This window comes from Aristolochia californica, unplaced genomic scaffold (genome assembly GCF_029961685.1).
Source record: "Aristolochia californica isolate CCGP_79_NKW_82.1479 unplaced genomic scaffold, dmAriCali1.0.hap1 SCAF_2, whole genome shotgun sequence".
Taxonomy (NCBI): Eukaryota; Viridiplantae; Streptophyta; class Magnoliopsida; order Piperales; family Aristolochiaceae; genus Aristolochia; species Aristolochia californica.
Genome location: NW_027181881.1, coordinates 39,394,634 through 39,411,341, shown reverse-complemented (window position 1 = coordinate 39,411,341; position 16,708 = coordinate 39,394,634). Strand labels below are relative to the sequence as shown.

The 16,708-nt window shown below is 37.0% G+C and overlaps 1 protein-coding gene across 1 annotated transcript; it reads right to left on the bottom strand.

The window, feature by feature from the left end:
- Positions 1-657: 657 nt before the first annotated feature.
- LOC137955588 (ubiquitin receptor RAD23d-like) lies at positions 658-11,201 on the bottom strand. The gene is made up of 12 exons (XM_068802597.1): positions 10,976-11,201; positions 9,215-9,376; positions 7,848-7,901; positions 6,710-6,774; positions 6,455-6,619; positions 4,677-4,854; positions 2,141-2,296; positions 1,958-2,023; positions 1,828-1,875; positions 1,623-1,732; positions 1,379-1,457; positions 658-1,081 (listed from the first exon to the last, which is right to left on the bottom strand). Exons 1-12 carry the CDS (start codon positions 11,039-11,041, stop codon positions 965-967), a joined length of 1,266 nt encoding a protein of 421 aa, XP_068658698.1. The 5' UTR covers positions 11,042-11,201; the 3' UTR covers positions 658-964.
- Positions 11,202-16,708: the final 5,507 nt, after the last annotated feature.

Below are 16,708 nucleotides of genomic sequence, written 5' to 3'. Positions count from 1 at the left end.
ATGTTCATGAATTCCAGGAGTTTGTTTCATAGTATCAATAAGTTTTCTAAGTGGTTTTTTTTGTGTTGGAGCTTGACACTGATGGCAAGGGTACATTTGTCAGGCCAACTTTTTTATTTTTTTTTCAAATAATTACTAAATAATGTCTTTTAATGGTAGACCATAAAACCTCTAGTATTTCTCCTTTCATCACTTCATGACAATACTTGTAGACGCAACACCTGAAAAGAACGGGAATGTGTCAAACATCCGTGTTCAATGAAATTGAGTTAGCTCTTCACTCTTCACCCTTAAAAGTGGTGAGTTCTGAGGTACCCGTGAGTACAGTCTTTCTAATACAGGGAATCTTTTAAATTGAATAGAGTTTTTCACCTTAGATCTTTCTTTTGATTAGTGGATAAAACCTTATCATTTGACTAGGAGAGATGTTTTATTCTCTCATATTAGTCCTTAGCAAACAGAGAGTCTTTAAAAAGAATGAATGATGCTCAGTTTAAGAGAGTAGGAGAAATACCAAAAAGAAGTAATTAGTAAAGCCTAAAATGTAGAATTATCAAAAGCAATTTTTTTTGTCTCCAAAAAGCAAATTGTCAAGGCAAGGTGAGGGCTAAACCCTCCAGATTTCAACATATGATGATTACTAAGACCAAAGAGGAATTTTTATGGTCACAGCGATAATTGAATCCCACTGCATCACCGGGAAAATAGTCCGGTGCAAACATTATGCACAGTTACAATTCATCACGTATTATGTAATATATTCAAATCTGAAACGAGAGATCAATAACAAAAAGGGCGGAAAAATAAAAAGGAAAAAAAAAAAAAAAAACTAGAAAGGAAACGAGTACATATACTCCTTTAGTATTTCACAGTCTACGCTATTCTACTTATCCACATCACAAACTTATCAAAGAACTGGGGAAGGTGGAACACTTAAAATCGTCAGAAACCTCCCCTTCTATGGTCATTCTTCAAATTCATGGCCATGATCCAAAAGATAATTTGCAGCCAGCTCCTCATTCTTGTTGCAGGCAAAGAAGACCTCCAATACTAGCGCTCGATCAAACCCCATTGCCTCAAGCTGCAAAAATCCATCATAACATACTCTACTAGTATCCATCATAAGGGCAAACCGAAAAAATTCATAACAAAGACCCATCCACATGCAAATGGAGCTGTGTAATACCAACACATTAGACACTTCCAATATATTAAAGCCTGCAAGCTGAAACCCAATCAAGGTATGCAAGCATTTTCAAAATGACATGCCCAGTTGGGACTCGGAAATCCCATCGTTTTCTGAATGGAGATGCAAATGCCCTAACAACTCACACAAAGATAAAGCAGAAAACTCTGACATGATAATATATTAACTTACACGTTCAATTGCCTCTCGCTCCTCAGGAGTCACTGTAACCGCTTGTGGCATCGAAGAAGCCAACTGGCCCATCAGATTGCTGATGCACATTAAAAATTAAGATTAACACAGGTAGAAAGTGATTAATTTCATTGTCTATATATGATCCAATCTATAAAAATTGGATCAGTTCTATTTTTTGTATTTGATTGAGAGAGAGAGAGAGAGAGAGAGAGAGAGAGAGAGCTAAGAAGAAAAGACTTACCCTTCACCCCCCTCAATAGGTTCATTTATCAGGCGAAGGAAGTCAGCTTGGTGGTCTTGAATGAGTCTCACAAGGTGAGGGTTTTGTTTCCCCAGTTCTTGAAGCATAGGCTGTAATCAAGACGAACTCAAATGAGGCCAATGAGAAATTCATCAATGGAAACTCAAAAACTAACTCATAGCAACCAGGAAAACAATCAAGGTACCTGTAAGATTTGGGGATTAGCCTGCACCATAGCTCGCAAAGCCTGGAACTGCATGGGCATAAAAAGCATATTGAATAAGAACATAATAGCAGGCATGGTAGAGCAACAAAATCCACAGAATTCCAAGTACCTGGGGGCTGTTACGTAGAAAATCAAGAGACCCTGCACCAGCATTTGAACCAACATTTGGAAGGCCCTGTTTTAAAAGCGAGAACTAATTAACAAAACGTATGCCAGCAAGATGCATGCACAATATTTTTGCTAAGTTATGAAATTGAGAATAGTCAGTCAGATGTTTTTTCTCCCCTTCCACCTGGGGGAAAAGGTCTAATGGATTCGCATTAGGCCCACTGGGAGGAACTGCAGCAGGCTGCGTTTGCTGAGGAGCCTGGGCTGCTGGAGGGTTTGTGGCTTGTCCTGCAGGAAGAGCTTGAGCCACAGGGGGTACTTCTGCTTGTTCTGGAATGCCCTGTTAACAAGTGACAGAAAAACAGTCTCAAAAAGGTAATACTAATGATTATTTTCAGCAAGCATGAGAGAACAAATAACTTAATCACCTTTTCCCTTTGATAACTAAAATGTAATTGAATATCTAAACAATATAAACTTCCTGAAGAAAATAAAAACAGAAAAACAAAACTTTTTTAGGTCAAAAACAAATATGATCCAATAAGACTAGCAAAAGCTTAGCCTGTCCACACTTTTTTTTTTTAGGTAACCTGTTCACACTTAACACATGATAACCGTATACAATGCAAACGCTTGCAAGGCCAGGTCCCGGGAGCAATGAAGTCTTAAACAAATAACACAAAGATGGGCTCAGAATCTATGCAGCTTTCAGAATGCAATAGCTAGACAGCACATGGGCATGCATACTCAACTCCTTCCTCATAAAAGTCTGAAATCAGAGCTCAAATGTAAAACGTAGGCACCATTTTCAAGGATGGGCAAAGGCAGCCAACTCCCACTACCTCAACTTTGGAACAAGTAAGAGCTTTACTTATTGAAAGGAAAGCCCTTGAGTTTAGCATCCTTGAGAGAGAGAGAGAGAGAGAGAGAGCAAGTTCAGACAAGCTCCACATAATATCACAATATGTCTACAAGAAAATACCTCCTATAAAACATAGGGTTAATTACCTTTTAGCAACGGTAAATAGACTACTGCTTCAAACACCTATGGACATCAAACTGAAAATACTCCCTGGAATATCACAGAAATAATGTTCATGTCCTAGACGTCAACTTCCATCAGCTAAAACTATGGCATGAGAAAAAACAACAATATCCCAATGGATATGACACTATGACTCATATATAGAGTGGATCTATGGGCCACCCATTAAATATGGACCTGAATAACTAACATACGACTCTCATAATGGTGCTACCAATGTGGGAAGCTAGGAATATTACCTGGGTCCCTCAAAAGTTTTGCAATCCTCAATGAATAAGTTCATAAGTTTATATCCAAGAAGAATCCTAATATCATTTTATGATGTCTTTTTTCATGCCACAAAGTTGGGCAATAACAACCAGAAGTGGACCACATGAGTATTAAGCATAATTATATATGGGGGTATTATTTTAAACCTGGGGGAGTGTAGTTAGTCATGCAATATATTAGGCATATGTGCATAACTAACTCAGGTTAATCCTATTTATTGGCCTCTTGTTTAAGACCAGATTTTTAAGTGTAATTAACACCGAAAAAAAATTAGAACATTCACAAATTGTCAGGTCTGTTGATCAGGAAAATGGTAATCCAGAGTCCCCCAGGGGTTCCACATAAAGTAGATTAAACTTTAAGAAGCTCGCTGCTAGTTTTGCCAATGACAGGCAAGCCTAGACCACTTTACCAATACTTATTATTGATTCATTTTATGGGATTATAGCAGGCATATTTTAGAAGGATCTGAAGGAGCAAAACTGAAGCAATCAGCAAAGTTTCCAGCTAGGCAGGGAACTAAAACAATGTGTCTATATGCATCAATTCCTTTATAGATTTGTTATATGCAAGTGAACCTCCCAGCCCAAGGATGGCTATAGAAGCATTAAATGTATATTAGAAAGCATTGCCAACCTAAAACACTTCCTCTGGTTTCAATCAGCCTTTCAGACCTCTAAAAGTTTCTCATTAGTATTGGATATTCCATCCTTCAATTCCTCACCAATTCTTCCTAATTCTGTTAAAAACTACAACATGAATATGCATATAGCACAGAATTGAGCCTTTAATTCAGTGTTCATACAGGGAATTTCCTGATCTGGGGTCCTGGTTCAAGTCCCAGGGTGAATTGGACATCTTTAGGTGTTAACCATGCTGGGTGCAAATATGATAAACAAAATTCTGCAATAGAATGAGAACTTTCTAAAACTTCATTGACAAGATTCCAACAACACAGGACACAGAATTGCTAAAAACAAATATGACCCTGATTGGTGAATGGCAGCACAACATGAACAAGTGGAATTGGCTTCATTTTGACAAATAAATAAAACCTTCAATAACAAAAAGAAAATAAAAAAGGGAGAAAAAAATACTTAAACCTAGTCAAGGATAGTGTCTTTGATGCCTCTCAGGGTAGATGCAACAAAGTGAGACATACATATAAACATGAGTACACATCAATGTACATGTACATACACACACATGATTATGTGTGATGAGGTTGATGCATGAAGCAATTCAATTCCCACAGAATTAATGTCAACTCCATCAACCCAGAAAGGGCCTCAAAAGTTTTATGTAGAGACACTCTGGAACTCAATGACTGCAGGGGTATCTACTAATGCCATAGCATGCTTCTTCCAGAACAAAAACTAACAAGGCAGTACCAATAATGACTTACTGAATATAAATATTCAATAGCTCTTTCTGGATTATTAAAAGCAGCACGTAGAGCACGAACAACTGTGTCCCTATCCCAACTTCCACCACCAATGTCAAGAATTTGTTGAGTTGCCTGCTCAAAGCTATTGCCAGCTACGAGATTTGACGCTGCTTGACCATACACATCTTGCTCTGTTCTGCATCCAAACAAAAGAAAGAATGATAAAGAGTGTAAAAAAGAGAGAGATGATCAATCCTCAAACATGACCAAGAAATGAAGAAGAGTAACTTCTAACAATGTCAAGGTTATCAACTTAAACAAGTAAATCTAACTGTCACAATAATTTCACATGAAGATGAATATGCTAAAATGACATTAAAGGTTTCTTTTTCCAATAAAAACCAAGGACAGCCTTTTTTTCAGAAGAAGAATCATGTATGTTACTTGCACACAAGGAATCTTGGCAATCAAACATATAATTCACCAATTGACAAATAATGCAGAACGCAAATAGCAAAATGAGGATTGATTATATTATTCAATGGATAATTCAATTCACATGAATTTGCACACCACTCTAAAAAGGCCAAATACAAAGCCAGTTTATCAATATTTATGATGTATACTCACTTCTCTGTAATCTAAATGGCAATATATATGAAAACAAAGGTAATACTTATGAGGACAATTATTTGAACTAAGAAAACTTTTAGGACATCTGAAACGAAAAATAATAATTATTTAAAAATAAAAGGAAAAGACTATCTTTAGGTCCATCATAATATTAAACACCCTACATGAATAAGTCAAAGCTCCGGTCTAGTAAAGGAACAAGACAACAATCCACACAAGCATTCCAAACTCTCATGTAGATTAGGCAAAGTTAGTAACAGATCAATCAACTTAATTCACCCAAATTATCTAAATTCGGTGAAAACCAGTTATTGCCCAGTGAGTGTAAACACTCAAGACAACATGGAGACTCATGGAATGCCAATGCTGTTGAGTACTTCGAGGTGGTAAGATGAGTATTAAGTAATACAAATTGGTTAAAATTGCCAAGAGGCTATGTGAGCTGGTTCAATCCAGAAGAACATGGCCACAGATATTCTTTCCCCTATGCCTCTATTTATTTATTCCTTAAATTGATACACAGTATCACAAAGGAAAACAGAAAACAGGGAAGTTGACAAAGATAACAAGGACAAAGGCAAGGGAGTTCTTCCACAATTCTACTTGAAATCTTGGTTGAGCAGAGTGTATTTGAATATTGTGCGATCAAATTTAAGCAGAAGCCATGAATTGTGAATTGAACCAGCAAGGATCCAACTTTTGTTAACTTCAACCTTTTTCTTACAAACTACTGTGCACAATTCCTTTATCTTGTCTGCAAATTCCACAACTGAAGCACGCAAAAGAATTCAAAACCAAAAGAGCTCTCTTTCTTCTTCATCATGTTTCCACAACATTCTTCAATAACTTATAATTATCTGCCTAGAGCATTAGTTAGCCAGTAGTAGTTGAATTTAAACCAATTGAATACAGAATTTTGCTGAAACCCCAAAGAGTATCTTCTTAGCACACATGCACCCTGCAGAACTATTTTATCGATCAAGCACTGCACTAATTCTATTCTCCAAAAATGGCACTTGATCAGTAAAGTGATTCAACAGTTATCCATCTCCCATCACTCGGTTTCACAAGAAAATTTAGATTTTTAGTAAATTGCAAGTACCAGGAGACATTCAAAAGCCAGAACAGAATCTTGCATTTGAGTAGATAAGGTGACTCCTTACAATGTAGTGACAGGAATTGGAGCTGGTGCAGGAGCTGGTGCAGGAGCAGGAGCAGGAGTAGGAGCAGGAGCAAGAGCAGGAGCAGGAGCAGGAGCAGGGGCAGGAGCAGGAGCAGGAGCAGGAGCAAGAGCAGGAGCAGGAGCAGGAGCAGGAGCAGGAGGAGGCCTGCTTAATGATGAAAACAGGTAAATCAGAAGCAGAATATCAGCTGGACAAGCATAAATATATACAGATTAAGCAAACAAAGCAACTCACGAAGCCACAATGGTTACAGGAGCTTGAGGTACTGGTGCTGGAGGCGCAGAAGTTGCAGGAGGAGCCTATAGGAAGATAATAACCACAAAAGGATTTCTCTTATTGCCTTTAAAAAAGGTAAAAAAAGAACTAGAAAAAACGATTGATTCCCAATAGCATGAGCTATTCAAAACTGAAATTTAGTATGGACAAACTTCCTTATATAACATTAATAGATGAAGCAGAAGACATTCAACTGTGTAACATTATTGGCTTAATAAATGTCAAATTTTAGAGATCAGAAAATTCAGTAGCCTGCAGGAATAAAACTAAGTTAGTGACCTTTTCTTTAGCGAATACCACTTCAGTTAAGAGTACATAGAGGCAGGTATCAGCGTGTGTACAAATTTGGAATCTCACAAGTCACAACAGGACGCATGCTAGATCAGCAGAGAAAAAACAATTCAAGCATTTAGATTTACAACTAAAATGGCTTTCCTTTTGAACTCCTGAAATTTCCCTGATGAACACATTGATAATTTCATACTTCTGAAATTTATTGCCCTCTCTCATCTGGAGTGCTCACTGATCCATATGTCGTGAACTGACACAAGGTACAATTTTCGAGGACAATCAAGTAAAGAAAACTCTACAAAGTTACCAATAAAAAACAAAATGATTATCAGGTTCCTTTTTCAATTTTTTTTAATAGTCAGATCTTTTTCTTTTCTTTTTTTGAAAATTTAGTCAGATCTTTTTCTTGAAGTGCTCCATATCAGCAAAAGTATTTGTTTGTCTTGGTCATCTTCTCTAGCGTCTTATTTTACTTCAAAAATACATGACTTGAGACATGATCCAAGAAATTGTCTCACGGCATGAAAGGATGATCATAGTTCATTATACCCACTGAACTCCAAAATCCAAAACATAAAGGAGGATTGATAAAAAGAACCATAAGTATCAAATATAAAAGATCGCAGTGAACTAGAAATTACAACTATATGCAAACATGTAAAAGTAAGAACTTCAGAACAAAAGATCATTTGACCTATTTCATATGTTCCTGATTCAGACAAAGTACATGAATAAATTAATACAGTAGGGCAATGCCAAAACAAGATTTTGAAAAGAAAAAAAAAATACAGTGGCAAGCTATTACCTGTGTGGTAGGTGCAGCTGATGCTGTTGAAATTCCAGAAGATGAGCTCTTGGGCTGATATTGAGAAGCATAACATACAAAGGAAGAGATATATAAGAAAACTTTAACAGTTGAAAAAATTAATCCTGTGTCCAGTGTATGAGAGAATATCATCAGAAATTAGAAGAAGGGAAAGAAGAAAACAGCTAATACTCTACTAAAACAAAAGAGAGAGAGAGAGAGAGAGAGAGAGAGACCTGGGACCATAGATCTTATTTTTGATACACACAAGTGTGCCACACCGACACAAATCAGAGAAAAAGATAACCTACCTGTTTTAAAACGTCCTTTGACATCCCACAACAAACAACAGGATCTATTAGTCATCTCAAACACAATATGTAAATCAATCTCCTAGTACCCCATCCATATTTCTCCACTTTTGCAGAAAACAGTTTCGGTTCCAGTTTACATTAAAATAAACAAACAAGGTCCTTATCAAAATTCAGTCTGAACAAATATGACTGCTTCATAGAAGTACAAATTGTTCCTTTTCTATCTAACTTTAGTACTTCTAAGGAATACAAAATTATTATCCAACAAGATTAATATTATGAATTATGGTAGTTTAGGACTATGATGTCAAATTCTTCCCCTAAGCTTTTGAACCTACCCCATTATTACAACTTTTTTTCAAGAAAAGAAAGATTATTGAGAGAGAGAAATTTAGTGGTTAACAGGTTACATATATAGAATTATGGTAGTTTAGGACTTTGATGTCAAATTCTTACAACCCTATTATGACAACTTTCTTTCATGAAAAGAGGGCGTTGATACACTCACTGAGAGAGAGATATTAAACTCCATAAAGAGCAAAGTGCTTTTGGCTCAATGGTCACATGGGATGGTTTCCAGTGTAAAGTGCTAGACTCCGTAAGACTGACTTTATCAAACTACTCTCCTTTATGGATTTTTGGCTCAATGGCCATATGAAGGGGGGTTATGTGTATTAATCAACACTCCAAAAAAAAAAAAAAGGCCCTCTGTAAAGTGCTTCACTCCATAAGACTAACTTTATCAAACTAACCACTCTCCTTCATGGATTTTTCGCCCTATGGCCATATGAAATAAGATTTCTAGTGTAAGGTCTTGAATCCAAGTCATATCAGAGATTGCAGCATAGTATGTGGAAATGCACATAATTTAGAAAATAAAGATAACTGTTGGTTTATATATATACGCAATAAGTTTATGCCACCAGTGGTTCCACCAGCCTCAAAAGATAAACATAATGAACAAAAAACATGTATAAACTTCTAGCACAAGATGAAGCCTACAAGTGCCTCACCCAATAAAGAGAACAATAAATATCAAAGAACAAGCTTTACCTTTGATAACATAATGACAAGAAAGCTATTCTCAGAAATATTATTTTCTTGCAATGTAGATGGATCCTTCAGAACCTTCCCCTGATGTATAAGCATTTGTAATGCATTTGGGTAAACATCTTGGCCATGAATGGTTTCTATTTGCTTTTTTATATCAGCAACCTACATAAAACACCCTTCAAGTTAAACAGCAAGTAATACAACCATAAATGCATGACTTCATAGCTAGCAGTTGGTCAACTGCATCTCAGTTATATATCATAACTGAAAAATGTAAAAAATGAACTAAGCATTCTCCATGAAAGATCTTCTAAGGGATGGTTCGCTCCCTATAAGAACTGCTTATGAACAAACTTTTTTTGAAAAATTGGAAACAAAGGGAACTAAGAAAAGTTTAAATGGTTACTTGAGGATAAATAAAATGGAATGCCCCGAGACTTTTTTTTTTCTAACAAAGACATTCACCCAAAAAAATTGCCATAAATAATTTACAAATATGCAAACTTGAATCAACAGAAAAAATGGAGCACTAGATCTATTCAGAAAATAAAAATAAAACTGACAATTTATAGAAGAAAAAGTACCACGAAAGTAATCCCTCCAGAAGGTAGAAGAAATATCTGAGTCAAATTGGAACAGGCCTTTATATGTATACAACTCATCTAAGATATCTCCCAGACACTGTGCTCCCACAGTAAGCATCAAAGAGGAATTTTCAAACAATGTCTCGCTTTAAGAGCTTCAGCTACTTCGACTCTGAACACTTTCTATGATGATGGGCAAAAATAAATCTCATTCCTTCAACTAAAAGAAAGTATGCACTTTATTTTTTTCTATTTAACTAGATATATTAACTAATACTCGTCATACAGACAATGATTTGAAAACATGCAACTTTGGCCTTACACATAATCATTTGCTCTAATTTTTACACGGTACAAGGAACAAAGGTTGTAAAAGCCCACATACATGACAAATCATTATTGAAAAGCCATTGCCGAGAAACCAACTTCTCAAAGACTAATTAGCTAATAATGAGAAGAAAATCGTCATTAAGGTCATCATCCATGCAGAATGGTGACCACAAAAATACACCTGCCATAACCACATAGCAAACAGCTAAAACGTTTTAGTAAGTTGAAAACATGTGGGAAAGAACGTAAGAGGACAAATAGGGTTTCCATAGTTTTAACGCAATTCTCGCCATGGAAACTGCTGTAAAACATATCGAGCACTCAAGCCCCTCAAACCGCTATCAATTAAACCACGCATCCACAAGGAAAAAGTAATTAAACTAACAAAACCAACGGAGCAGAGGAATTAATTAAAATGGGGAATTTACACATCCTTGAGAAGTTATACATGTATAATATATGTGAATAAAGCACAAGTCGCTAAGAGATATCAGCAGCGGAAGCCATCACATAAAAATTTGACCGAAACGACGCGGATACAACTTATACATGCTGAATTTGGTGCACGGTATGCAATCAAAGAAAATTTAACCTACAGTTCACATCAGAACAGAACAAGGATCTCCTATTAAGTAGTGAAGAAAATTAAACAACTTTAGTCCAAATCCGCTAGGCTCAACTGTAGCTGAAATCCCTCCTAAAACAATGGACAGGAGTATAAACAAAAGCGTAGCAGAATTCTATCAACTTCAACAGAGTAAAAACCCTAATTCTCTTCCAAAACAACCCAAACTTTGAAGAAATCGATAATTAAACCAAGAATTAGAATTTGGATAGATTGAAGTACCGTGTCTTCGGGCGCGACTTCGATCTCGAAGTGTGTGCCCTTCAATGTCTTGACGTTAATCTTCATCTTCTTGGATCTCCGGTGACGAACCTGAGGTCGCCCGAATCGGGAATACTTTCAAAAGAGAATGAAAAAAGAAAGAAGAAAAACGCCCACAAGGAAAGCACAAAAAGGGGAAATCCGGGAGGCCAAGCAAGAGGGAGTAGAGTCCGATGGTGATATTTATGTGGAACTTCAAGAGAAGAATATAAAAAGAGGAAAGCAATTACTTCCTGTCGTCTTTACCTTTTACTACACTTCTGCTACCCGCAACGACTGAGCTTCAGTCGCAATCTCAGTCATTGCGATAAATTTCCAGGGTTGTTATAGTAATTTTATTGGGAAAATAATCGATTAACCCAGAGGCCAGAGCATCAGGTTTCAGGAAATCAAATGGTTCCAGCATTCTGATCTACGAGTTGGGCAAGGTGGACCCGATTGCCAGTACAAAAGGAACACCAGAATGGCCGCTTTGTACACCAGATAAGCCAACAGGTAGTCCGGCTGGCGAGACCATTATGGGTTGAAGACATGAACCGAGAGAGCTAGACATGTGAGATTGAGAGGAGTCTAAAGAAAAGAAGAGGGGAGCTTCAGTATGAGCATGCCCTCCCTAATACTCTTATTTATAATGAAGGGTAGAAACCCATGATAACAAGCAAATAAAGGTTTAAAACACTCGATAATTACAATTAATACCACTTAACCACTTGATGCTTCAAGCTAAGTCATTAATACTTCTTTCACACCACCAAGAAAAAAATTTGTTGGCGAAAGACATAAATTCACCAACAGAAAACATTTCCAACAATTTGTTTTCTTTCTAAGAGATCGTTGGTGCATTTTCGCTATTGCAACTTCTAATAACGAAATCTACCTTTGCTACTACTGCTCAAACATTGTACCAATGATTTTAAACAAAATTTGGTATAAAATTTAAAACTATACCAATAAATTTTGAAATTTTCTAGTATCAAATTTAAAACTATATCAATGAATTCCCAAAAATTGCTAGTGTAAGATTTAAAACTATACCGGTGAAACAAAGGGTTCCCTGGTGTAGAATTTAAAATCTATACCAACAAAACTACATTCAGGGGGGGTTAGTCCACAATGAAGTGGAATGAATTCCCCTCGCATTACCTAGTTCATCCCATTTATGGTGTTAGTCCAGAATGACTTGACTTGAAGTGAGATAACACCGTTTCATCTCCTTAGGCAAAAACGACGGAATTCTGTTTCCGCCCTTTTTTTCAAGTCATCAAATTACCACGAGCGACGGCGTCGCTTCTTCCCCCCCCCCCCCCCCCCCCCCCCCAAAACTAAAAAATCACCCTCATTTCCTTTCTCCTCTCCTTTCGCTCAGCCTTCGTCTCTGGACGAAAATTTTCGCCCGACTTCGTCTCTACTCGCTCGGCTCTCGTCTGCTCCTCTCGCTCGGCGCTTGTCTTGGTTCTCTGCTCCCTCTCTCTTGTTATCTCTCGTTTTCGCCCCATCTCCCTCTCTCGTCTCTTTCTCTCTCGGCCTTTCTCTTCCCTCTCCCTCTCTCGTCTCCCTCTCTCGTCTCTTTCTCTCTCGGCCTTTCTCTTCCCTCTCCCTCTCTCGTCTCCCTCTCTCGTCTCCCTCTAGGCCTCCATCTCTTTTCACTCTCGGCCTCCCTCTTCCTTCTTGTTCTCGCTCTTCTTTTTCCTCCTCCCCCGATTTCCTTTGATTTAACCTATCCCGGTTTCGAATTCCTTCGATTTCCTTCAATCTTCTTCGATTTTCGACGGTTAGGCGTCGATTTCTTCCATTGGGCTTACATTTCCCCATTCGGCGGTGATTTCCCCCAAATTTCAGAAGGTAATCCGAAACCCTAATTTTTTTTTCAACTAATTTAGTTTTGTGTTTGAGTTAATTTTAATTTTTGTGCGTAATTTATCTTGATTGTGGCCAAATTAATTCCAATAATATCACATTCATTAAAGTTGTTTTTATCTTTCATAAACTTGTGATGAATTTTATTTCTTATACTGTTTATCAGCAAAATCTCTACACCCGTCACAGAAGTGACTTGTTCCGACTCTAAACATAACTCCCCTTTTATTAGTTGGTTTGTTACAGATTTGATTGTGCCCCAATAAATAATTTGGAAGAGTTTTGATTAAGAGAACTGTAACGTTTCCCCGTTTGCTTTTAAAAAATTTATAAAATACTAAAAAATGGTTGCTGCAACCCCTATCTTAAAACCAGAGTTGGTAAAAAGAAAATTGGCCGGACTCTAAAATCTGAGATTTATATACGAATGGGCATATATCTTGGAGATAACATGGGGATGTAAGAAAGAGTATGCCGATAGGTACATACTCAGGAGAGTAAATCTGATGATGATATATATGTAGCAGGTTCAGCTACTACCCTTGGTATGAACCTTTAAAATTTGAGAGTATTGAAAAGGGGGAATTAAATATCTGGAAAGTAAAATGCCCTGTAGAGAGATGTGCTATGAAGATAATACTCAAAAAAATTTCTTTTCTTCTTTTCTAAGATTTGAGAGTTGCACATAATAGTGGCCAGCACTTGATGGATCAAGAGCGGAAATTTGTTTTGTTGCATATTGTCCTAACTTTATATTCTTAAGGAATTTGCAGGCACTTAATAGTGCCCACCACATTGTTACTTCTGGTTTTATTAGCATACTTTCAACAAACTGATAAGCATCTGTCAAGTACCCAGTTCGGCTTAGAAGAACTACCACACAATCATAATGTTGTTGACGAGGTTCTATGCCATGGTCTCTCTTCATGAAATGAAAATATTTTCATCCTTCTTCCCCAAGATCTTAAACACAGAATGAGCATGCTCCAAGCTTCCACACTTTGCGTACATGTCAATAAGAGCCGTATTAACAAACATATCAGCTGTAAAGTCACTGCCTTTAACAAATTTGTTCTAGTCATCTGCAATGAAATTAGTTAGATTAATTTTGAAATGTGTTAGAATGTTGTTGAATATGTTTGAAGTGCTATGGAATGTTTATGTCATGTGGTGAAGAGATTCTGGAGTTATAAATATCCACCACATGGTCCAATTCAAACAAGGTTGCGTCACCTACACGGGCGTCCATTAGCCAACGAAACCCGACCCCCATCAATGACGATGTACGGTTCGTAGTGACTGCGAAGTCATATGGGGCTCTACCAGGGGTGTTCGGTGAATTTGGACTTCATGAGTTTGTTTTTGCATTGTTCTAGTCATCTGCAATGAAATTAGTTAGATTGATTTTGAAATGTGTTAGAATGTTGTTGAATATGTTTGAAGTGCTATGGAATGTTTATGTCATGTGGTGAGGAGATTTTGGAGTTATAAATATCCACCACATGGTCCAATTCAAACAAGGCTGAGTCGCCTACACGGGCGTCCATTAGCCAACGAAACCCGACCCCCATCAATGACGATGTACGGTTCGTAGTGACTGCGAAGTCATATGGGGCTCTACCAGGGGTGTTCGGTGAATTCGGACTTCATGAGTTTGTTTTTGCATTGTTCTAGTCATCTGCAATGAAATTAGTTAGATTAATTTTGAAATGTTTTAGAATGTGGTTGAATATGTTTGAAGTGCTATGGAATGTTTATGTCATGTGGTGAGGAGATTTTGGAGTTATAAATATCCACCACATGGTATTTTGTTATTTGTTGGTTGTGTTTCTGTGTGTCCCTAGTTACTACGACGAGTAAGGGTTGTCTGATTAAAAAAATTTCTATGACGACCATCTCGGATTTAGATTATAAATGGCTGGAAGAAGACAACAAACTCCTCGATCATATGACATTTGGACCTTCGATGATGACAACAAAATGCTCGATCTGTTGGTTGAGCAAGTCAATATGGGGAATAGGATGCCTAATAAGGTTTGGAAGCATGAAGTATATTTGGACTGTGTCAATAGGTTCAATGAAGACACAGCTAATAAAAAAACTGTTGAGCAGCTCAAGAATCGAACAAGATCATGGAAGAAAACTTACCAAACAGTAACAAGTTGTCTCAACACTAGTGGGTTCGGTTGGGATGCAACCACACATCGAGTTACTGCATGTCATTCTGTATGGCAAGACTATATCAAGGTCAGTAAATTATGATTGACTGTAAAACATTTTGTATGTTTTCCGCATTACTAGAACTCTATGCCAAGTCGTCTAAATGATGTTTTATCCTTGTAGGAGCATAAAGAAGCTGAAAAGTACAGACAACAAGGCTGCCCTCTTTATGACAAATTGGCTTTGGTAGTGGGAAACTCAATAGCCATGGGGAGAACAAGTCAAATTGACGAAGACATGTGTAATGATGTCCAACATCAGGAAGAAAATGAGCACGTGGATATGCTCGAGGATGTCGATTTAGGTAGAGAATCTCCTTCGCCATTCTTTACAGAAAATGAGTCGGCACCTGATCAGTCTCCAAGTACTAACCCGTCAAGTTCAAGTCGTCGTAGAAAGAGACCACAAATGGCCTCTGATGATAGTATTATGTTCGCTGATACAATGACAAGAATTGCCACCCTACTGCAATCTCTACAAGCTAAAAATGATAAAGCCACCGGAGAAAATTGGTATGAAGCACTCACAGAAATCCCGGACCTATCAGTAGAGATGAAGTTTCGCGCTCCTATATTGTTAGATACACCAATGAAGAAGGACATGTTTACGAAGCTGCTAGTGGAAGAGCGAATTAATTGGCTTAAATATTGTGCTGGTGAAATGGAGTCAATACTTTGAAGTACACTATGTATTTTGGGACGATTGTTTTGAAGTTTAATTATGTGTTTTTAATTATGACTTTATAAGACATATCATTGATAAATTATGAATTTTATTATGGTTAAGATTTGGGTTTTCATGATTGTCGTGTTCTTATTGTGTGGATGAATGTTGTGGGTGTGTGATTGGAGATGATTTTATATAGGTGTGATTAAAAATAGGTTATGATTGAAGAACATGGTATGTTTTTGTGTTGATGATATTATGAAGAAACAGGAATTATTGTTGAAGTCGTTATTATGGTTGTGGTGATTGTATTTGCAAGTTTTCATGGAAGACGTAAATAGGAATACAATGATGATTTTATTGACATGTCTTATGTACATGATGGGAATATACTATATGAACCATAGGTCTAGACGTACATTACGTCCTCGTGGGATTGGTGGTTCGATTTATTTACAAAAGGCATTAGCGAAATCACCTGTTAAATTTTGAAAAGTTTACAGGATGAATCAAATTGTGTTTAAAAAAATGGCAGAGATACTTTATAGCAAATGATTTTTATCACCTACAAAGACCATCTCAGTGGAAGAACAACTTGCATATTTTCTCTTAACTGTTGGTCAAGGACAAGCGTATAGTGTCACAGCAGAGATGTTTGATAGATCAAACTGGACTATAAGTAGGTATTTCAATAAGGTGTTGAATGTTATTATCAAACTTCGGCCTGATTACATCAAACGGCCTTCAGAACGGACTCACTCGAAGATTTTAAACAATCCAATGTTTAATCCGTATTTTAAGGTAACATCACTTGACATATAATGAACAATTTTAGATTAATATTTAGAGTTACTTGTATTAATTGAAATGATATAATTAGGATTGTATTGGGGCTATTGATGGAACTCATATCAAAGCAAACATCCAACTTGAAGAACAACAAAGGTTCTG

Coding starts and splice junctions, on each gene's coding strand:
- LOC137955588 (XM_068802597.1), bottom strand. CDS start 11,041: ATGAAGATTAACGTCAAGACATTGAAGGGCACACACTTCGAGATCGAA. Junction 7,902..9,214: donor TTGTCATTATGTTATCAAAG/GTAAAGCTTGTT, acceptor TCTCAATATCAG/CCCAAGAGCTCATCTTCTGG. Junction 6,620..6,709: donor CCTGTAACCATTGTGGCTTC/GTGAGTTGCTTT, acceptor ATCATTAAGCAG/GCCTCCTCCTGCTCCTGCTC.